Below are 24,571 nucleotides of genomic sequence, written 5' to 3'. Positions count from 1 at the left end.
AATATGCTCTCTTCCAGGGTGAACTAACTCGCACTGAGCCTTTGAATATGGCAATTAAAGATAGGTATGATGCAGTCACATCTCCCTGCCAATTATTTCTCTAAAATTGGTCATTTTCTATTTACAGGACCAGCATCCTAGTTCAGGCTTTATGTCCTTGAATTAGACATATATATCATAGATTCTTCATTATTCTTTTAACTGCATTTTACATAATATACTGCCAGCTTAATCTACCTAACTCAAACCTTCACTCATGCCATGACCAAGCTCAAAATCCTTCTAAGACTCTCCACTACTTTATACAAAGGCTATGCTGTTCAATGTTTCTAGTCACTTTCTCCAAGGAAGGCCTGCTCTCAATCTCTCTCTGACCTCACACTCGCTGTCTCCTGGGCATACTGAAGATTCTGCTCATGTCTGTACTTTCCGCTTTCACCTATGTCAGAATGCTATGCTTCTTCCTTCCTTCCACTAACTCTTTCAGACTTTCCCAGGTGTGGTCATTTGAAAATGAATTAAAACTAGTGTTTACTGGAGACCCACTGTGTGGAACTAACTGACAAACCCACTAAGATGAATAAGAATCTGAACTTCTCACTGGAATTTACAGTCACAAGGGGGAGAGAAGACACATGGAACTATAATTTAATATGGAATACCATAAATGACACTAAAGATACGTAAATATAGTGGAATTCTGCAGTCAGGGAACAGGAGATCACTTCTGACTGGGGACAAATACAGCAATCATGAGAAAGACATTTAACTTAATAGCTGAACCCTGGTTTCAAAAGGCAGAGATGGCAAGGATGCCACATGTAATGGAAATTGCTCAATAAAAGACACCAGAGACCTACAGCAATCAATTCTCTTATAATTCACTTGGAAATTCATCACATACTGTTTTGAAGTTGTCTGGATCATTTTTTGTTTACCTAATACTACATGTATGTATACCCTTAACAGGACCTCGTCTAACAGGAGAAGTAAGATATAAACTTGTAAAATAATAGAAGTAACAGTAATTATCTTGCATGGTTATGGTAATAAGTGAGGTAGTATGTATGCAAAAGTGGTGGTTATCAATATATAACAGATGCTTGAAAAAGGATAGTTTCCTTCATTTCTGGTACATAACTCTTTGTTACAGCCAGTTCTATAATGACCACTAAGATTCCTGCTTCCTGGTGTAAACACCTTATATAATCCCTACCCTTGAGTGTGAGTGGGACATGTGAATAAGATGGATGTCATAGCTGTGACAACGTTGCGTTACATGGCAAAGCTGAAAGGATTCTGCAGATATAAAGTCCCTAACCACTTTGGCTTTAAGTTAATCAAAGGCAGGCTACCCTAGAAGGGCCTAACCTAATCAGGTAAACTCTTAAAAGAGAGTTTAGAGGACCTCCCTGCCAGTCCAGTGGTTAGGACTCCATGCTTTTCACTGCCGAGGGCACGGGTTCAATCCCTGGTCAGGGAAGTAAGATCCTACAAGCTGCACCATGTGGACAAAAAAAAAAAAAAAAATTAAAACCAAGAACTATCATTTTAAAAAAAAATGGGGGGCCTGGGCCTTCTCCTGCTGGCCTTGAACCAAGCCCCTATGAGTACTATAACAACAATGAAGTGAATTCTGCGAGCTCTGAAGAGAACCCCAAGTTTCAGATAAGACTGAAGCCCCAGCCAAAACTCTCAGCCGCAGCCTCAGGAGACCATGAACAGAGGACCTAGCTAATCCAGAGCCACACTTGTGATCCATGTGAGATAATAAAAGGGTGTTACTTTAAGACACTATATTTTTTAAATAACTTATTATGGAGCAATATAAAACTAACTAATACACTCTACTTTCTCTCAAATACCTTCCCTTATCAAATGCATTTTTTGATAACTTTCATTTGTTTAAACAGATTCAAGAATCAGACAACATGATGAAGCCCTTTCTTCCCTCTCTCACATATACACAGAAGTGCACATACACATCAATTTTATAAACATAAAAAGTACCTGAGTGGAAAATAAATAGTATCTACCATGCCAGTATTATTTTGTTGAAACATATTTTCTCATCTACAAAATGAATATAATAATAGTATTGACCTTATGGGGTTGATATGAGGAATAAACAAATTAATATGTGTAGTATGACCAGGAGCAATGGAATCTGATAGTGTATTTTTAAGTAAGACCTCATTTAAACAAGATCTCCAGGTAATACACACACACTTAAAACCTGAGAAGCATTTCTTACAATCAGCACCTACCACAAATAAGTACAATATGATCATTGAAACTGAAAGTCACTCAGTCACGTCCGACTTTGTGACACCAGTCCATGGAATTCTCCAGTATAGTCCCCAACTATACAGTCCATGGAATGCTCCAGGCCAGAATACTGGAGTGGGTAGCCTTTCCCTTTTCCAGGTGATCTTCCCAACCCAGGGATCAAACACAGGTCTCCCACAATGTGGGCAGATTCTTTACCAGTTGAGTCACAAAGGAAGCCCAAGAATACTGGAGGGGGTAGCCTATCCCTTCTCCAGCAGATCTTCCCGATCCAGGAAGTGAACCAGGGTCTCCTGCATTGCAAGTGGATTCTTTACCAACTGAGCTATCAGGGAAACCCTAGTACGATCACTGTATTAAAAAAAAAAAAACTCATTTCTTTTCTATATTCTCCATTTTTATTTTCATTAGAATATAAAGAAATCTCATTTGCAAACTGATTTCTACAGTAAAAGCTGCCTGTGATTATCTTTAATCAGACTATGAATTAAGAAATTAAAAGAAAATAAACTTTTAGTTGAGTTTGAGATGGTTTTGCTCTGCAACCAAAATGAATTAGAAGTCGTATTAGCTACCAGTCACTCAGATCCGAGGGAATATTTTTAGTCTAGATAGCATTTAACCAATCTAAATACAAAACAAAAAATGTAGATCGGAGTAAAGTTTACAAGTAAGCGTGAAGCTTGCCTCATATTACTGTGAATCTGGTCTTTTACAACTACTTGGACATGTGTCTTAAAGGAAATCACCCTGTATTTGCCATCTATTGTCTTCTTATAATTTACCATCCATGTTATAAGTAACTAAATACAAATCTGAGGTCAACAAACAGAAAGTCAGCTTGAAAACCAAATTAAGCAGTATCAAGTGTACCTCAAGTTTCAAAAGCAGGAACAATTCAGAACATGAAGGAGTATACAAAGGTGACAAGGTTGTTAAAAAATAATCCCTATGGCAACTGCATTGATGGACCTAACTCTCTGCAAAGATTCCTTGCATTCAAATTAATTCCCTTTAACACACTTCATTTTTTGAACAGCATTTGAAAAATATGCAAAGATACTTTAATTCATTTTACTTTAGATCTGTCCCAGGAAATTAAGAGCAATTTTAGTCCTTTAAAGTCTGCATCCCTTTTTAGTTAAATTACAGGCTAAGGTAAGACAATTTAGTGACTTGAACTTCCACTTTTGCTTTGACAGGCAAATTGCTGAAAATAATTAAATAAAAGAATAATCCAAATCCCCCCAGCAGGAAAACATTTCTATGCCACCTCCAGCTCTAACTTTTGATATCTGCGTTGACAGAAATGTCAATTATAGAACTAATAATAAAGTGTATTGAAAATGTATGAAATGTCTCATCTATAAAAGAAACTATTACTTCCTACTCTGTGATTCTGTAGCTTTTTTAATATGGGTGATGGCTAATAGATTTTCAAAAGACAAGCTGACATCTCAAACAGTGAAAACTTGTTAAGAACAGAAGTAAAAAATTTTAGGGAAAAATAGAATTCTGATGACTTATTCTTATTCAAATCATATATAAGAATGAGAACTTGAAAATTTTATTCATGTTTTCACATTTTCAAATACAATTTCAGAAATGTTATTTCCATTTTTCTAGTCTTTCTCAGTATGAAATCATCTTGAAACAATGTAAAAGAAAACATATTAATTTATTCTGTAATTTTTGTGATAAATATATTTACTTTTATTTATTCCTTCATTTATTATTATTCATGCTGTTTACTCAGAAGGCAAAAATTTCACTGAGAAGGTGATACTTATTAAAGAGGAGGGAGAGACTCATTTGGCAATCCAGGAAACAAGGTGTCCTTCCAAGGGCAACAGCAAGTGCAACAGCCCAGGGGCAGATCATAGCAGTGTCTGTGAAGGACACAGAAAGTGAAGAACTAAAGAGCCTCTTGACGAAAGTGAAAGAGGAGAGTGAAAAAGTTGGCTTAAAGCTCAACATTCAGAAAACTAAGTTCATGGTATCCCGTCCCATCACCTCATGGAAAGTAGATGGGGAAAACAGTGGAAACAGTGGCTGACTTTATTTTTCTGGGCTCCAAAATCACTGCAGATGGTGTTTGCAGCCATGAAATGAAAAGACACTTACTCCTTGGAAGGAAAGTTATGACCAACCTAGAAAGTATATTAAAAAGCAGACACATTACTTTGTCAACAAAGGTCCATCTAGTAAAGACTATGGTTTTTCCAGTAGTCATGTATGGATGTGAGAGCTGGATTATAAAGAAAGCTGAGCACTGAGGAATTGATGCCTTTGAACTGTGGTGTTGGAGAAGACTCTTGAGAGTCTCTTGGACTGCAAGGAGATCCAACCAGTCCATCCTAAAAGAGATCAGTCCTGGGTGTTCATTGGAAGGACTGATGGTGAAGCTGAAACTCCAATACTTCGGCCACCTGATGCAAAGAGCTGACTCATTTGAAAAGACCCTGATGCTGGAAAAGATGAGGGCAGGTGAAGGGGACGACAGAGGATGAGATGGCTGGATGGCATCACTGACTCAACGGACATAAGTTTGGGTAGGCTCCCGGAGTTGGTGGTGGACAGGGAGGCCTGGCGTGCTGCAGTTCACAGGGTCACAAAGATTCGGACACGACTGAGCAACTGAACTGAACTGAACTGTGAAGGAGAGCAAAGGACAAGGGTGGAATTTGTGGGGCAGAAAGTGACAGCGAATGAGGTCAGAGAGGTTAAGATCAGAAAGCAAAGTCACATACGGCCTTGTAAACCATGGTAAAGAACTTTGGCAAGCAAAATGAAAAGCCAATGGAGGATTTTTAGAAGAGAAGAAATGTAACCTGACCAATTTCAAAAGGGCGACTATGGCTAGTGCAGAACCACAGACAAAGGGGGAGTGAACAAGGGTGGAATGCAGGAGACCCGTTAGGAGGTACTGCAATAATCCAGTCCAAGAAATGATAGCACCAGAAAGAGGGTAGATTCTGGATTCTGAGATCCAGAGCCCAGGAACTGCCACTTGCTCACAGGGGAAGCCTACAGGGAAGATGAGCCTTCAGCATTTACTGGAACACGTTCTTTTCATAGAACAGAAAAGAAGCAAAACCACTGTACATGTGCAAGGCCTCATGTCCAGCATATATCTGTGAATAGCTAGGACCCTCTCTAATCTGCCTGAGTGTGTGTGCAGCCTTGCATGTATACACAACCTCCCTGACCACCAGTGATATGCAGAACTAATGAGGCCCAGTCATTCCTTAAATCTCCTTTGGAAGAATGTCTTCACATTCGTTTGCCATTAAAAAAAAAAAAAATTGCTATTGTTTCCAATAATGTTCCAGAGATATGTGCTTTTTCTACATTTGCTCCATATCGAGTAAACCCCTCCTGAGGTGAAAGCAAAGCTACCAGTTTTTACAGCTCGCCCCATCCTAGCAAAACCACCATGATAATAAGCCAGTGGTGGGAATGAGCAGAACAGGAGATGCCTCAAGTACTAAAACACCATTCACAGTTCTCACTCAAGGCTCAGTGGTTTTTCTTGAATAAATGCTTTCTCCATATTTTTATATAATTTGATTACCTTCTCAAGTCCTTCACTGCCTGTTTTTTGACAATTTTATTGACATTTATGATTGCTTTTTCATAAGCAGATTTGCCAAGCTTCTCACTCAAGCCATTCCTGCATTGAATACATTTTAAACATAATTTGCCTGAGCAACCTAATAAAAAAATATCATAGAAAATATTTTTAAACATTGCTACATATGGAAACTGCCTGTATACTAAAATCACTATTTCCTTTTGACTGTTAACATGTCTTTGTTGAAGAACTTACTCAGGTGGCCTTAAGAAGAAAAAGTCTCTAAGCAGAGTAAACAGCATTTATAAAGCCACAGGAAGCCTGCTAGGAAACTGCACGCGAAAGTGTTAGGTGGGTAACTATTTTTAGCTCTCCCTTCCCTACTACAGATGAACTCAAATCTCTTACACCCTAAAAATGCCCTTTTGTGGCCACATGCAACTCAATGTTTTAAAGTCCAGGCTCTTTCCTCTTCTTCTCCACTGACTTTCTTGAAAAAATAGTCTGAAAAGTATTTAAAACATCCCTTTCTCACCTCTAGTCATTCCTCAGTCCAGTGTAAGAAGGCTTCTTTTCCAACTTTATTAAAATGGCCCACAGAGGTACCCAGTAGCCTCTCAGATTTACCCAATCCAATGAACAATCTTGTTCCTTATTATACTGAATCTCCTTGCTCTGTTTGTCAATACTGCAACATCATTTTCTCCTTTTGAATCTCCACTCCTTGATCCATTACTACCTTGTTTTAGTGCTCCTCCTACTGTTCTGATCATTTCTTCTGCAGATCTTTTAGTTGGACTTTCTCTTCCTGCATCAACTCTTAAATGTTAGTGATCTCTCAAAACTCTACTGTTAACCCACCCCTCCCACATGTTCTCTCAAAGAAATTTCAGCCAGTTATCATTGCTTCACACTGATGACCCTCAAACCTTTACCTCCAGTTGTTAAAACTTCTCTCACAATATAAGACGATTTCTAATCACTGAAAAATAGCTGTACTTCAATGTTCCACAGTGAGCTCAAATCCATCACTATCTGAAACTGAATGTATCATACCCCCAGCCCACACCCACTCTTCCCAGGTATTCCTATCTTGTTTGCTGGCATCAACATCATCCAGTCACCTAGCCTAGAAACCTAGATTTAATCTACGATTCTTTCTCTTCCCTTCTCTTCTTTCTGCTGCCCCTGACATCCAATTCAGCTATAAGCCTTGTTGCTTTTACCGCAGGAATATTCTCACATCTCTTCTGCCCCTCGTTCCCTATATGCTGAGGCAGCCATTTTGACACACCTGCAACGAACAAACTTTGTCAAAAGAGCTGCATCAAAAATAAAGTTGGAGCCCACGTCAGCTCTCTTGCTAAGACTAGAAAATGATGAACCTCCAATACTTCGTACAGGACTTTCAGATCCTGGCAGTGAATGTCTCCAAACATTTTGCTGATTAATAACAAGTCAAAATTGGGATCATTTAGTTTGCCATTTACTTCTAAATGTATCAGTTGTCTAATTATGTTATTTTCCGTAAGTAAATGGTTCTTCCCTTACATTGCACATATACACAACTTTCAAACTTCATGAGCCCTAAATTTTCACTGGATCAAAAAATACCTTTCCAAGACTTGAATGGCATGGAGTAATAATATGTCAGACAAAATGCATGGTAAGTCTATTAAATAGCAACTACATTGTATACCACAAAGCAGATTAATACTATGGAAATAATATTCTGTGACTCCAAGGCTAAGATATAACAGGCATTGCAACTTCCACCTTAGTTCCCTGGACTGATGTCTGGGGAGAGCTCACCACTGTACCACACTGACACCCAAGCAGCACTAGTGGGAGGCCTATGTGGAGAGAAAGTGAAGTATCTTGACCAACTGCCAGCATCATTTGGGCAGCTATTATGAATCAGCCCCTTGGAAGCTTCCTCAAGCTTTCAGCCCCATCAATGTCATCTTCGAATAACTAAATCCCTCAAATAATATCTGACTCTCCATAACAAACGTGAAGCCACAACTGACCATACAAGCCTAATTCATGACCCACAGAAACCATGAGATAATAAACGTTTTCTGAGTGAAAAAAAAAAAAAGGACTCTACTTCCAACTACATGTAAAAATTCAAATGGTTCAAAGACACATCATTAATGAGGGAAAAAAGAAAAAAAAAAAAACCTGACAGGGAATTCCCTGGCAGTTCAGTGGTTAGGACTCTGAACTTCTACGGCAGGCAGTCCAGGTTCAATCCCTAGTCAGAGAACTAAGGTCCCACAAGACACAGCACACAGCGAAAAAAAAAAAGAAGAAAGAAACTGACAAATTCGACTTCACAAAAATTAATCTTTCATTTCTCAAAAGACATTGTTCAGAAAGTGAAAAGGCAAACTACAGAGTGGGAGAAAATATCTGTAAAACACATCCAACAAAGGACCTTTGTGTGTGTTAAGTCGCTTCAGTCATGTCCAATTCTTGGCAACCCAATGGACTATACAGCCTGCCAGGCTCTTCTGTCCACGGAGATTTTCCAGTCAAAAATACTGGAGTAGGTTGGCATTTCCTCCTCCAGGTAAAGGACCTTTACCAGTGTATTTAAGAAAGCTTAAAAATCAACAAGAAGACAAATAACCCAATGTTAGGAAGGGCAACAGATTTGAATAGAGTCTTGACAAGAAGGATAAACAGATGGCAAAGATGATATAAAGAAACTTTCTTTTAATAAACCCTATCACTTTCACTTTCCTATAAGCAGATAATATAACGGTTAAAAGTAAAGATCCATCATTTAGCTCTAGTTTCTATAAAAAGTACTGAGCACAGAGCCAAATGAAGTATGACTCTCATGAGGTTGGTCAGCAACTTTCAGCAGGATTCATGCAGTAAACAAAGCAGGTAACTGCTAGTGTTTCAAAAAAAATGAATGGTAAGTGATAAGGCAACAACAATAAACAAACCAAAACTGAATCATGTCAAATGAGGAGCAGGACATGACATTAACCACTGAAATTCTAAAAACACTTAGGAGAATTTGAAACTTCTCATTAAACACTTCAAACGCGCAAGACAGCAAACTTAAGCTGTCAAATTTAAATAACTGTTTAAGTTGCACTTAGGAGTACACAACCAAGGACCCAAATGGACCAAATTCTCTTCTGCATCTAGTAGAATCTAGTCTAAAAGTAGCAGAGACTACAAAGAAATACCACTCCTCCCCCTACTGCTTAGAGAGATGCACACACACGCGCGCGCACACACACACACACACACACACCTGTGAGGATACAAGTAAAGCAGCTATGTAAAGAGAAGAAACTGAGTAAGTTTCATTTCTTACCCTCTTCTGCTTCATCCTCCTGGGGTGACAATGGGCCCCCTCCACTAGTAGGAGTGACTGGATCCTCCTTCTCAGACTCTCGCTGTAGACTCACCACCTCATATATTGCATCCCCAGCATTGGTATGGCCTTTCCCCTCAGACTGAGAAAGATATAAAAACGTATTTAAAGATTAAAAATCTGAAGGAAACACTGAAAAATGGTGTATTTCAATGGTCATTAAAAAGAGCTAAAATGAAGAAGAGCAGCATGTCATGCTTGATCTACAGCATGTCTGAAGTTGACAAAAATCTTTCAAGTGCAATGTTGACATTACATTCTAAATGTATGGTTCTTTTAGTATTATTTTAACCAATACAATAAAACCTATTAACCATCTGAAAAAAATCTCAATTTCTTTTATCAGAAAAACCTAAGACATCACACATTCCAGGGCAGACAGATAGGCAAGTGATGCTGGATTCTTAGGGTTGACTACCTTGCTCTGAGATAAAGAGATACCAGCTATATCCATCAACTAATTCATGGAAGTAGGTAGTTTTCACCTTACAAATGGCTTACATTCTAAATGTCTTTTTTTTAAGGAGGAAAATTTCCAAGGCAATCACTAATTAACCAACTTAGCATGGCCTACAAAGTCCTAGATAAACTGAACCTTGCCTCTCTCATGAGCCTCATCTCATATTCAAAGACTGTTCCAATACTATTCTTCAGCCACTCTGGCCTTGTTTCAGTTCTGAGAACTTTTTCTTTTTTCACCCGCCCAAGGCCTTGGGATATCTTTTTCTCTCTGACAATACAGCTTTTCCTCCTACTCTTTGCTAACTACCATCAATACTGGATCCTTATTTCTTAATGTTACTTCTATTGTTCACTGGCTTTGTCGAGTCCACTATTTGAGACCCCATGCACTGCTGCATGCCAGGCTTCCCTGTCCTACACTATCTCCCTAAGTTTTCTCAAACTCATGTCCATTGAGTTAGTGATGCCATCCAACAGTCTCATCCTCTGTCACCTCCTTCTCTTCCTGCCCTCAATGTTACTTCTACAAAGAATCTAAATTCCCGTTTTTGGTTCTCATCATAACTTTTCCTTCTCTCTCAATGCATTTACTATAACTACACATTATATTTTTATTATATTTGTTTAATGGCTATCTCATCCACAACAGAGGAAGTATCATATGGGCAGAGATCATGTTGACTTTCAATCAGAAACAATATGGTACCTGACACATAGTTAGTATTCAAAAATATCTGTGGAATCAATGAGCAGACTAATGGTAAAACATGACTTTTAAAGTCAAATAGATCTGAGTCTGAATTCAAATTTCACTACAAGTTAAGAGTGTGGTCTTGGACAAAATACTTTGCTGAGGCACAGTACCTCTTATCAATAAAACCAAAATAGACCATCTCATATATTATGGAGATTAAATATAATAATACTTAGAACATAAAATTAGAGTGACTGAAACACATTTTTATTGCTATTGTTATCTCAGTTTTTACACCATTTTACTACACTCTAAAGAACACAAAATAAGAATAGTACAGGCATATAGAGAGGTATAATCATCTCAAATACCTACCTGTACTGTAATTCATTTAAATTACAAAAACATAACTACTTTAATTATTCATTCTTTTCAAGAATTTCTTCTGAACAATAAATCAAATTTCAGGCCCATTTTCAAGCCATTTAGCAAATAATAAAAGGTAAAAATGTCCACTGCATTAAACATGGAAAAAAAAGAAGACAGCCATGAAAAATTATGTGGTTAGGTTTAAATCGAACATTTTTTTTTGTAATTCTACTATATTCAGGAAACAAAGATCTCAATCCCTAAAGCAACAACCAAAGTAATTATATAAAGAAATACAATAAAAATGAAATACTAGAAAACAAGATGGCAAAGGAGTAGGTACTCTCTCCATAGATACATCAGGAATACACCTTCAGACACAGAAGTGCATGCAGAATACCAGCTGAGAGCGGACAGGAGTAGCTGAGCAGCAGAGAAGAAGATATAGAATCATGCAAAACTCGGAAGGATGGAGGAACTAGAAGGAAAAACAGGAGTGTTACAAGGACTGGACCTACCCTTGGTGCGTGGGAAAGTGAAGCAGGGGTCCGATCCCCACATCAAGGCAGTTGTCTGAGTCAGAGGAGAAACATTTAAGGCTGAGAGTGAAATAGCTGATCTGTGGCAGCCTAAATGGAATGAGAATCAGACGGTCCTTGCTGCAGCCATATATACCCCAGACAGGGATGCAGGTCCTCTATAGGGGGCAGCAGCTGGGAGCTGGAGCTTAGGGATTGCGGAGCAATCACAGGGCGAGGGCTCATCTTGACTGTGGAGAATTGGACCAAGGGGATGTGAGGGAGGAGACTGTGGTGGGAAATGCCCGTGGAGGAAAGCCAGGCAGCCATGGAAGCAAGGCCATACTGCTGAGTCAAGCATAGGGCATGGAGTCATCACCATAGCCTCTCTCTCCCCATAGGCCAGCATCAGCAGCAGAACAATACAGAGCCTGGCCCATCAAGTGCCTGACGCACCAAACTACAGGGTAGGACCCCAGCCAGGGGGCGACTCTCTATATGCCTGACACACTGAACAACAGAAAAGGACCCCAGGCACAGGAACCCTCTAACTGCCTGAATGAGTGGAGCTACGGAGAAAGACTAGCCAAAGAGGCCTTCTGATCATCAGCTACCAGAGGCTCCAAAAAAACTCTGATAGGGCCAAAACTCTGAGGCAGTCCGTGTCCCTGCACACTTAGCGCCACCAGGGTCCCCACGACCCAAACAGCTGCGCCACCTTCACACTCAACCCTCACTGGGGCACAGCTGCCACAGGCAAAAAAAAAAAAAAGTCTTCCATCTATGCATGAGGGATGTCTTCTGCTGTGTCTGACTCTTTGCAACCCTGTAGACTGTGGCCTCCCAGGCTTCTCTGTCAGGGAGGTTCTCCAGGCAAGAATACTGGAGTGTACTGGTCAATAATGATAGCCATACCCTTCTAGAGAACTATATTTCCTGCTGCCCTAGCCGTCAACTACCCTGATTCTGATCCTAAATAATGGAGCTGGAGAAATCAACCTTTTTGTTGTCAGATTACACTACAAAGCTACACTCATCAAGACAGTATGGTACTGGCACAAACACAGAAATGTAGACCAATGGAACAAGATAGAAAGCCCAGAAATAAACCCAAGCACCTATGGGTATCTTATTTTTGACAAAGGAGGCAAGAATATACAATGGGGCAAAGACAGCCTCTTCAACAAATGGTTCCGGGAAAACTGGACAGCTACATGAAAAAGAATGAAATTAGACCACTTCCTAACGCCATACACAAAGATAAACTAGAAACGGATTGAAGACCTAAATGTGAGACAAGAAACTATAAAACTCTTAGAGGAAAACATAGGCAGAATACTCAATGAAATAAATCAAACCAAGATCCTCTATGACCCACCTCCTAAAGTAATGGAAATAAAAACAAAAGTAAACAAGTAGGACCTGATTAAACTTAAAAGCTTACGCACAGCAAAGGAAATTATAAGCAAGGTGAAAAAACAACACTCAGAATAGAAGAAAATAATAGCAAATGAAACAATGACAGGGAATTAATTTTCAAAATATACAAGCAGTTCATACACCTCAATACCAGAAAAACAAACAACCCAATCAATAAGTGGGGAAAAGATGTAAACAGACATTTCTCTAAAGAAGAAATGTGACCTTTGTTAGACATTTGCCAACAAACACATGAAAAGACACTCAACATTGCTCATTATTAGAGAAATGCAAATCAAAACTACAATGAGGTATTACTTCACACCAGTCAGAATGGCCATCATCAAAAAGCAAACAAACAGTAAATGCTGGAGAGTGTGTAGAGAAAAGGGAATGCTCTTGCATTGTTGGTGGGAATGTAAATTGATATAGCCACTATGGAAGACTGTATAGAGATTCCTTAAAAAACTAGGACTAAAACCACCAGAGGACTAAAACCACCATATGACCCAGCAATCCCACTCCTTGGCATATACCCTGAGGAAATCAAAACTGGAAAAGGCACATGTATCTCATTGTTCATTGCAGCACTATTTACAATAGCTAGAACATGGAAGCAACCTAGATGTCCATCGACAGATGAATGGATAAAGAAGTAGTGGTACACACACACAATGGAATATTACCCAGCCATAAAAAAGGAAATCGTGTGAGTCAGTTCTAATAGGTGGATGAACCTAGAGCCTATTATAGAGTGAAGTGAGTCAGAAAGAGAAAGAGAAATATCATATACTAACACATATATATATACAGAAACTAGAAAACTGGTACGAAAGAATTTATTTGCAGGGCAGCAATGGAGAAACAGATATAGAGAACAGATTCATGGACATGGGGAGAGGGGAGGAGAGGGTGAGATGTAGGAAGAGAGTAACATAGAAGCTTACATTACTATATATAAAATAGATAGCCAAGGGGAATTTTCTGTATGTTTCAGGAAACTCAAACAGGGGCTCTGTATCAACCTAGAGGGGTGGGATGGGGAGGAAGATGGGAGGGAGGTTGAAAAGGGAGAGGATATATGTATACCTATAGGCGATTTATGTTGAGCTTTGACAGAAAACAACAAAATTCTGTAAAGCAACCATCGTTCAGTTAAAAAATAATTAAAAGAAAAAGAAAATACTAATCAAACATTCAAATAATCCGAAAGATGGCAGCAAAGGAGAAACAAAGAAATGTAAAAAACAAACAAGCAGAGAATAAATAATAAAATGGTAAACTTATATGCAAACATATCAATAGTTATGCTAAATATAAATTGCCTAAATGTAACAATTTAAAAACATAATTCTCAGGTTATGTTGAAAACAAGACACAGTTATAATCTGTTTACCAAAAAAGGCACTTTAAATACAGTGACAGGAAAAGTTGAAAGTATAATGAGGTTAGAAGATATACCATGAAAACACCTATCAAAAGAAAGCAGAAGTGAAGTGAAGTGAAGTCGCTCAATTGTGCCCGACTCTTTGTGACCCCATGGACAGTGGCCTGCACCAAGCTCCTCCGTCCATGGGATTTTCCAGGCAAGAGTACTGGAGTGGACTGCCATTTCCTTCTCCAGGGAATCTTCCCGACCCAGGGATCAAACCCAGGTCTCCCGCATTGGAGACAGACACTTTACCATCTGAGCCAACAGGGTAGTGTCCTTTATCGGAGAAGGCGATGGCACCCCTCTCCAGTACTCTTGCCTGGAAAATCCCATGGATGGAGGAGCCTGGTAGGCTGCAGTCCATGGAGTCGCGAAGAGTCGGACACGAATGAGCAACTTCACTTTCACTTTTCACTTTCCTGCATTGGAGAAGGAAATGGCAACCCACTTCAGTGTTCTTGCCTGGAGAATCCCAGGGACAGGGTAGCCTGGTGGGCTGCCTTCTGTGGGGTCGCACAGAGTCAGATACGACTGAAGCGACTTAGCAGCAGCAGCAGCAGCAGCAACAAGAATATATAAGAATCTTATAAACATATGTAGCTAACAACAGGCTCTCAAATATATGAAGCAAAAACTTCACAGAAATGAAGAGAGATGGACAAATCCACATTTACAACTGGAAACATCAACACTCCTCTCACAGAAATGAAAAGAAGTATATGAAAATTTAGCTATGTTTAGAAGAACTGTACATCATCAACAATAGGATCTGATATTATACATCACTCCATTCAATAACAGAAGAATACACATTCTTTTCAAATGCATATGGAACATTCACCAAAACAAACCATGCCCTGGGTTATAAAACAAACTTTAAGAGATTTTTTTACACTAAACTAAATAATGTTTAGTGACCATAATATAATTAAACTAAAAATCAACACGAGAAATATGTCTGAAAAATCCCGAGATACTTAGAAATAACACACTGCTAAACACTCCATGGGTCAAAGAGGAAAACTCAAAGAAGAAAATATTTTGAACTGAACAAAAATGAAAATACAGCAAGTGAAAATTAGTGGGATACATCTACAATTTAGAGATATAAATATATCTATTTCAAATGAGCCATACAAAAATCAATAATCTAAATGTACGCCTTAAGAAACGAGGAAAAGAAGTGCAAAATAAAGCAAACAGAAGTAAAATAATAATAATAAGGATAACAGCACAAATCAATAAAACTGGGGACACAAAAAATTTAAAACCAATGGAATCTAAAGGTAGTTTCTTTACAAATATCAATAAATTGATAAACCTCTAGCTAAATTCATAAAACAAAAAAGAAAGAAGATACAAATTATCAATACCAGGAATAAAAGCATGGGTATCACTACATACTTCATGAAATCAAATGGATAATAAATAAATACAGCAAAGAGTCCTATGCATATTAACTATACAATGTAGAAAAATGCACCAAATTTAAGCTGTACACCACAATAAATCACTGCAAATGGTGACTGCAGCCATGAAGTTAAAAGATGCTTACTCCTTGGAAGGAAAGTTATGACCAACCTAGATAGCATATTCAACAGCAGAGACATTACTTTGCCAACTAAGGTCTGTCTATCGTTTTTCCAGTGGTCATGTATGGATGTAAGACTTGGACTGTGAAGAAAGCTGAGTGCCGAAGAATTGATGCTTTTGAACTGTGGTGTTGGAGAAGACTCTTGAGAGTCCCTTGGACTGCAAGGAGATCCAACCAGTCCATTCTAAAGGAGATCGGTCCTGGGTGTTCTTTGGAAAGAATGATGCTAAAGCTGAAATTCCTGTACTTTGGCCACCTCATGCGAAGAGTTGACTCATTAGAAAACACTCTGATGCTGGGAGGGATTGGGGGCAGAAGGAGAAGGGGACGACAGAGGATGAGATGGCTGAATGGCATCACTGATTCGATGGACGTGAGTTTGAGTGAACTCTGGAAGTTGGTGATGGACAGGGAGGCCTGGGGTGCTGCAGCTCATGGGGTCGAAAAGGATAGGACACGACTGAGCGACTGAACTGAACTGAACTGAACAGATATATTGCAAAACAGCTACCACAATAACATCCTTCATATGACATAGTCTTGGTAATTTACAAACAGATTGTATTCTTTCAGTAGAAGTATAGTTGATTTATATGTTTCACATATACAGTAAAGTGATTCAGTTTTATGCATATATATGAGTGCATATACATGTGGTATATACATGTATACATATTCTTTTTCAGATTCTTTTCCATTATAGCTTATTAAAAAATATTGAATATAGTTCCCCATGCTATACAGTGAACTGAAGTGAAAGTCACTCAGCTGAGGCCGACTCTTTGCAACTCCATGGACTATAGAGTCCATGGGATTCTCCAGGCCAGAAATGGAGTGGGTAGACTTTCCCTTCTCCAGGGGACCTTCCCAACCCCGGGATCAAAGCCAAGTCTCTTGCATTGTAGGCGGATTCTTTACCAGCTGAGCCATAAGGGAAGCCAGTGCTATACAGTAGTTCTTTGCTTTTTATCTAATTTATATGTAGTACAATCAGCTAATCACAAATTCCCAACTGATCCCTCCCCTAACTTATCATACTTTCAGTTCAGTTCAGTCGCTCAGTTGTGTCCGACTCTATGATACCCCTTAACTGCAGCACGCCAGGCCACCCTGTCCATCACCAATTCTTGGAGTTCACTCAAACTCATGTCCATCGAGTCGGTGATGCCATCCAGCCATCTCATCCTCTGTCATCCCCTTCTCCTCCTGCCCCCAATCCCTCCCAGCATCAGAGTCTTTTCCAATGAGTCAACTCTTCGCATGAGGTGGCCGAAGTACAGGAGTTTCAGCTTTAGCATCATTCATCCCAAAGAACATCAAGGACCGATCTCCTTTAGAATGGACTGGTTAGATCTCCTTGTACTCCAAGGGACTCTCAAGAGTCTTCTCCAACACCACAGTTCAAAAGCATCAATTCTTCGGCACTCGGCCTTCTTTACAGTCCAACTCTCACATCCATACGTGACTGCTAGAAACACCATAGCCTTGACTAGATGGACCTTTGCTGACAAAGTAATGTCTCTGCTTTTCAATATGCTATCTAGGTTGGTCATAACTTTCCTTCCAAGGAGTAAGCGTCTTTTAACTTCATGGCTGCAATCACCATCAACAGTGATTTTGGAGCCCAAAAAATTAAAGTCTGACAGTTTCCACTGTTTCCCCATCTATTTCCCTTGAAGTAATGGGACCAGATGCCATGATCTTCGTTTTCTGAATGTTGACCTTTAAGCCAACTTTTTCACCCTCCTTTTTCACTTTCATCAAGAGGCTCTTTAGTTCTTCACTTTCTGCCATAAGGGTGGTGTCATCTACATATCTGAAGTTACTGATATTTCTCCTGGCAACTTTGATTCCAGCTTGTGCTTCCTCCAGCCCAGCGTTTCTCATGATGTACTCTGCATATAAGTTAAATAAGCCGGGTGACAATATCCAGCCTTGACGTACTCCTTTTCCTATTTGGAACCAGTCTGTTGTTCCATGTCCAGTTCTAACTATTGCTTCCTGACCTGCATATAGGTTTCTCAAGAGGCTGGTCAGGTGGTCTGGTATTCCCATCTCTCTCAGAATTTTCCAGTTTATTGTGATCCACACAGTCAAAAGCTGTGGCATAGTCAATAAAGCAGAAATAGATGTTTCTGGAACTCTCTTGCTTTTTCCATGATCCAGTGGATGTTGGCAATTTGATCTCTGGTTCCTCTGCCTTTTCTGAAACCAGCTTGAAAATCTGGAAAATCACAGTTCACATATTGCTGAAGCTTGGCTTGGAGAATTTTGAGCATTACTTTACTAGCGTGTGAGATGAGTGCAATTGTGCGGTAGTTCGAGCATTCTTTGGCATTGCCTTTCTTTGGGACTGGAATGAAAACTGACCTTTTCCAGTCCTGTGGCCACTGCTGAGTTTTTCACATTTGCTGGCATATTGAGTGCAACACTTTCACAGCATCATCTTTCAGGATTTTAAATAGCTCAATTGGAATTCCATCACCTCCACTAGCTTTGTTCGTAGTGATGCTTTCTAAGGCCCACTTGACTTCACATTCCAGGATGTCTGGCTCTAGGTAAGTGATCACACCATTGTGATTATCTGGGTCATGAAGATCTTTTTTGTACAGTTCTTCTGTGTATTCTTGCCACCTCTTCTTAAAGTATCTTCTGCTTCTGTTAGGTGCATACCATTTCTGGTATGGGTTGCTCCTCTCGGCCATGGGGCGGCAGCCGAGAGGAGCAACCCCACGTCCAAGGAGCAGTGGCTGCGCAGGTACAGGAGGGCCGAGAGGAGCTACTCCATGTTCAAGGCCAGGAGGGGCGGTTTTGAAGAGATACTCCTCGTCCAAGGTAAGAAGTAGGGGCTGTGCTTTGCTGGAGCAGCCGTGAAGAGATACCCCACATCCAAGGTAAGAGAAACCCAAGTAAGACAGTAAGTGTTGCTAGAGGGCATCAGAGGGCAGACACACTGAAACCATAATCACAGAAAACTAGTCCATCTAATCACATGGACCATAGACTAGTCTAACTCAATGAAACTAAGCCATGCCGTGTGGGGCCACCCAAGATGGACGGGTCATGGTGGAGAGGTCTTACAGAATGTGGTCCACTGGAGAAGGGAATGGCAAACCACTTCAGTATTCTTGCCTTGAGAACCCCATGAACAGTATGAAAAGGAAAAATGATAGGATACTGAAAGAGGAACTCCTCAGGTCGGTAGGTGCCCAATATGCTACTGGAGATCAGTGGAGAAATCACTCCAGAAAGAATGAAGGGATGGAGCCAAAGCAAAAACAATACCCAGCTGTGGATGTGACTGGTGATAAAAGCAAGGTCTGATGCTGTAAAGAGCAATACTGCATAGGAACCTGGAATGTCAGGTCCATGAATCAAGGCAAATTGGAAGTGGTTAAACAGGAGATGGCAAGAGTGAATGTCGACATTCTAGGAATCAGCAAACTAAAATGGGCTGGAATGGGTGAATTTAACTCAGATGACCATTATATCTACTACTGCAGGCAGGAATCCCTCAGAAGAAATGGAGTAGCCATCATGGTCAACAAGAGAGTCCGAAATGCAGTACTCGGATGCAATCAAAAATATGACAGAATGATCTCTGTTCGTTTCCAAGGCAAACCATTCAATATCACAGTAATCCAAGTCTATGCCCCAACCAGTAACGTGAAGAAGCTGACGTTGAATGGTTCTATGAAGACCTACAAGACCTTTTAGAACTAACACCCAAAAAAGATGTTCTTTTCATTATAGGGTACTGGAATGCAAAAGTAGGAAGTCAAGAAACACCTGGAGTAACAGGCAAATTTGGCCTTGGAATACAGAATGAAGCAGGGCAAAGACTAATAGAGTTTTGTCAAGAGAACACACTGGTCATAGCAAACACCCTCTTCCAACAACACAAGTCTCTACACATAGACATCACCAGATGGTCAACACCGAAATCAGATTGATTATATTCTTTGCAGCCAAAGATGGAGACGCTCTATACAGTCAGCAAAAACAAGACCGGGAGCTGACTGTGGCTCAGATCATGAACTCCTTATCGCCAAATTCAGACTGAAATTGAAGAAAGTAGAGAAAACCACTAGACCATTCATGTATGACCTAAATCAAATTCCTTATGATTATACAGTGGAAGTGAGAAATAGATTTAAGGGACTAGATCTGATAAATAGAGTGCCTGATGAACTATGGAATGAGGTTCGTGACATTGTACAGGAGACAAGGATCAAGACCATCCCCATGGAAAAGAAATGCAAAAAAGCAAAACGGTTGTCTAGGGAGGCCTTACAAATAGCTGGGAAAAGAAGAGAAGGGAAAAGCAAAGGAGAAAAGGAAAGATATAAGCATCTGAATGCAGAGTTCCAAAGAATAGCAAGAAGAGATAAGAAAAGCTTCCTCGGCGATCAATGCAAAGAAATAGAGGAAAGCAACAGAATGGGAAAGACTAGAGATCTCTTCAAGAAAATTAGAGATACCAAGGGACTATTTCATGCTCGATCATATTTTAAATAGGTTTAAATCAACATGCATCTTCAAAAGGGAAACTTCCTCTTATGCTTTTTAACTGATAAAAAAGGCTTTGCCTCCAAGTGAAAAGAATGTTAAGGCACCTGAAAGGAAAGAAAAGATTTGGGAGGAGGGCAAAAAATAGTTATTTTAACATTAAACCTGTTTTTAGCCCAGAGCCCAAAACAAGCCTAAAGGAGGCCTGAGCTAGGAAAAGATTTAAGAAAGTGCAGCTACTTCCACCTCCAGCCTGGATAATGCTCTCCTAGAGAATAAAGAAGAGATGGCTCCCTTCCTTTTAATAAGGGTCAAGCCACAGGAGCTTCTGAGAGCTATGATGAACTCTTGTCATGCCCTAAAATCTACCCTTTTCTTCAGGCAAGCCTCCAGTAAAAACACAAAACAGAATGGTGGCCTCTGGAGAATAGCTTATCAAGAGAGAAGCTTTTCCTCTCTCCTTAACAGTGATCTCCAGTCTTATCTCTTGGACATTATGACTCTGCTTCTCATTTCCCTATAACTTCCCCTTGTAGGCCAGCAAAATTTACCACCCCAAAATGTCTCTTTGGAATTTAGATTATTTAGAGTTGGAAGCAATCAAGGCCCAGAAGACTCAGGAAAAAGCTTTGACCTTCCCGCTCACTGCTTAAATTTAGATAGCAGGCCTGTTCCTGGAACAGAGCTACAACAACCTGCAAAGGATATGGGCTAGGTGGGATGGGGAAACTTAGTAGGGCCTAGAGATCAGAGTCCCCTCTGTCCCATTGTCACTGCGTAGGCCAGCAAACATCTGTTTACCAAACATTTGCTTTCCCAGATCCATATGAACTACCTTTTTTTCCAAAAACACTCTGCCCAACATACTCTTTTGTCTTCAACTGAAGATGGTATTTAAGTTGAGGGATTCGACTATTTTGGTGAATTACTCAGTTTTCCTGGGTCTCTCCAATGTATGTGCTGTGCTAAGTTGCTTAGTCGTGTCTGACTCTTTGTAACCCTATAGACTGTAGCCCACCAGGCTCCTCTGTCCATGGGATTCTCCAAGCAAGAATACTGAGGTGGGTTGCAATGCCCTCCTCCAGAGGATCTTTACAGTGCAGGGATCAAACCCACATCTTTTATGTCTCCTGCATTGGCAGGCAAGTTCTTTACCACTAACAACACCTGGGAAGCCTTGATGTACATGTGCTATTAATCTTTTTATTTTCTTCCTTTAATGTATCTCATGTCACTTTAATTCTTATTAAGAATTACCATCTAGTCAAAAATACGGTTTTTCCAGTAGTCAAGTATGGTTATGAGAGTTGGACTAAAGAAAGCTGAGCGCTGAAGAATTGATGCTTTTGAACTGTGATATTGGAAAAGATTCTTGAGAGTCCCTTAGACTGCAAGGAGCTCAAACCAGTCAATCCTAAAGGAAATAAGACCAGAATATTCATTGAAAAGACTGATGCTGAAGCTGAAGCTCCAATACTTTGGCCACCTGATTCAAAGAGTTGACTCACTGGAAAAGCCCCTGATGCTGGGAAAGACTGAAGGCAGGAGGAGAAGGGGGCAACAGAGTGTGAGATGGTTGGATGGCATCACCCACTTGATGGACATGAGTGTGAGCAAACTTCAGGAGATGGCAAAGGACAGGGAAGACTGGAGTGGCTTCAATCCATGGGGTCTCAAAGAGTCGGACATGAGCAACAACAAAGCAGAATCACAGGAGATGGTTCTTGGACATGAGTCCGTCTTCTCCCCAGTTGCCAGTCCTCTTATTAAAGCAATCTTTCCTCTCCCAACAATGAGTATTGGCTATTGAGAGGCAAGCAGCTAAACATGAGTTCAGTAACAAACGTAAGGATTACTATTTTGAGCTAAGGGCAAGCAAAACTCAGCAGATTCTTGAAAGCTCTTCTATCTCTCCCTCAATTGCCTAAATTTACATAAGAAAGGGAGAAAGCTACTAAGAGAGAGATCCTTTTACCTAAGAAACTTATCTGCATAACAGGACTACCTGTTATTTTTTTTTTTAATTCCCCAAATATCTCCTCCCACTTCCTGTGAATGACCTTCCTCCTCTTTGCATTCCCAGATCCCTCCCCTTTCCCTGGCTCAGGATTGAATATGAGCTTCAATTACCAGCTGCCTTTTGAGTCTTCATATCTTTCTGGGGCTCCCACAAGCACATAGTTAAATTTTCCTCCTATTAATCTGTCTTATATTTATTTATGCATTAGGCCAGCCAAAGAATGTGAAAGGGAAGAAGAGAAATTCTGTCCACCGTTAAAATATTCCTTCTCTGCTGTGATCACAGAATGTGACTCACATAGATACTCAAAGGGGCTTCTTTTAACCACTACTTTCATTCTACTGCTATGGTCCCTCCCTTTTCTAAACCCCACAGAATTCTGTACATTATTTTTATCTAGTTTTTATCACAACCCTCCAAGTAAAATGGCAATTTTTATATATTTCCTTATTAATAGTTCCTTTGGGGATAAGGTTGTTATTTGAAATATCTTATTCTCACTGTGCCACTAGAATAGATATTATAAATTAACTTTGAATTAACTTGACTACAACAGCCATGGAATTATTTGTACTAAAAACTGTTTATATTCACTAATGCAAATGTCACAGAATTTTAGAAAAAAAATTCACTAATACTACTAACCCACATTATTAGTTTATAATAAGAAAGCCAAGGCTTCCAGACATAAAGGGACTCCCAATAGGTTTGGGGTTTTTTTTTTTTAAACTATTTACTGAGGAAAAGGTTTATCTGTCACACTTATTTCATATAAAAATTCAAAACATTTCATGTACTAAATCCAAAATATATGATATACCTACATCTCTATACCTGAATAAGTGACCCCTTCTCAATCAAATGTAAATTTCACTATGTCATTTAAGGCCAGGTGCTCCAAAAACTAAACATAACTTAATGTGTTATTATTAGAGTTTAAAAATCTCCATAATAATCAGCAACGCATTTTTTCCAGAAAATTTGTTCTTCATAATAAACAGATGTGCTTACAGAAATCTCAGTTTAAATTATTTAAACCTGACTAATTCTACAGCATATGTTTTGTATTTCAAGAAATGTCAAGCTACATTAAAATATGTTGTACTAGCCTCAAAATGTTCTGCATTTCCTGAATCAACCTAATGTAAATAACATTTCTTAAGATTACCTTTAAAATGAATATAAATATTTCTTTCTTCATAACACTATTTTTTCTCTATAATTGCCTCCAATTGCTCTTTATAGTTTATCATAAATCTACAAATGAAGAAGGACTTAAGAACCACCCCCTACACATTTTCAGTGCTGCTGACTCAGCTGACCCTTTGAGAACTGAGGTCTATTTTACAATAATTTCACCTAATCAGCTATTTTTCTTGAAACTATCTTATTTATAAATATTCTTAACTTATGAAATAAAAGATTACTGAATTCACTGAAGTGCTGCTTTTTCCAAGCTCCTATCTCCATATGCTTCCACACTTTCATCACTAATATAACTTTACTGTTTTCAAATTTTACTAAATTTTGATACCAGCGCAAAGTAGAAAATATTTTTATGAAGGACAACACAGCTAAGAACGTTGCACACCGTGACTGGCAACAAAATCAATTATCTCAGTCCAGAGAAAATAATTTCATTTCAACATTTCAAACAACTATTATTTTAAAAGCAATGCCATAGTCTTAAGTGCAAGAATATTATCTATACCTTAAGAAAGTATATTTGACTATGAAATAAGCAAAATTTCCTTATTTAAATATCAATTAGGTTGCTAGTTCACCATCATACCCTTGTCACATTATTCTCAAGTGAGAAGCCTTTTGTTTTTAATCTATTAAATTTTCAACACACTAAAAGAATTTAAATCTTTAGATAAGAGGATCACTTACTCCTCACTAACAGGCCACTTGCTAACATGGCCTTGGTAACGTGTGATTTCTTAAACTCCACACAGATGAAAGACAAGGGAGAGGTGCTAGTACTTAATGAAAAGAACCCAAGTCACGGTGCTTACCACTTGCTTCACAACTGACTTATTGCTTTTTAAATACATTGCAAAAGAGTACATATATAATGAAGGAGTCTCTCCTCTCTGGCTTATAATATCAAAACTTAAAATACTAATTTATCATACCTGAAAACACTAATTTTTCAGACCTTAAAAACACTAATTTTTAAGACCTTGATAATAGGAAAGATTGAAGGCAGGAGGAGAAGGAGACAACAAGAGGATGAGATGGTTGGATGGCATCACCAAATGAATGGACTGGAGTTTGAGCAAACTCCA

General features: G+C 39.3%; 1 protein-coding gene across 6 annotated transcripts in view; it reads right to left on the bottom strand.

Moving 5' to 3' along the window:
• Window positions 1-24,571, bottom strand: part of RABGAP1L (RAB GTPase activating protein 1 like) — a 726,983-nt gene that overhangs the window by 546,002 nt on the left and 156,410 nt on the right. For all 6 annotated transcript variants that reach the window (XR_011247784.1, XM_069546100.1, XM_069546103.1 and 3 more), the window contains exon 11: window positions 9,204-9,345. Coding sequence is in view for 5 of the 6 variants with exons in the window: in XM_069546100.1 (XP_069402201.1) it covers window positions 9,204-9,345 (142 nt within the window). In the remaining variant the exon portion in view is untranslated. The remainder of the gene's footprint in view (window positions 1-9,203; window positions 9,346-24,571) is intronic.

The sequence above is a fragment of the Ovis canadensis genome, chromosome 12, assembly GCF_042477335.2.
Source record: "Ovis canadensis isolate MfBH-ARS-UI-01 breed Bighorn chromosome 12, ARS-UI_OviCan_v2, whole genome shotgun sequence".
In the NCBI taxonomy this organism is placed as follows: domain Eukaryota; kingdom Metazoa; phylum Chordata; class Mammalia; order Artiodactyla; family Bovidae; genus Ovis; species Ovis canadensis.
The sequence above is the reverse complement of the archived record's forward strand: the minus strand, read 5'-3'. Positions and strand labels throughout refer to the sequence as shown.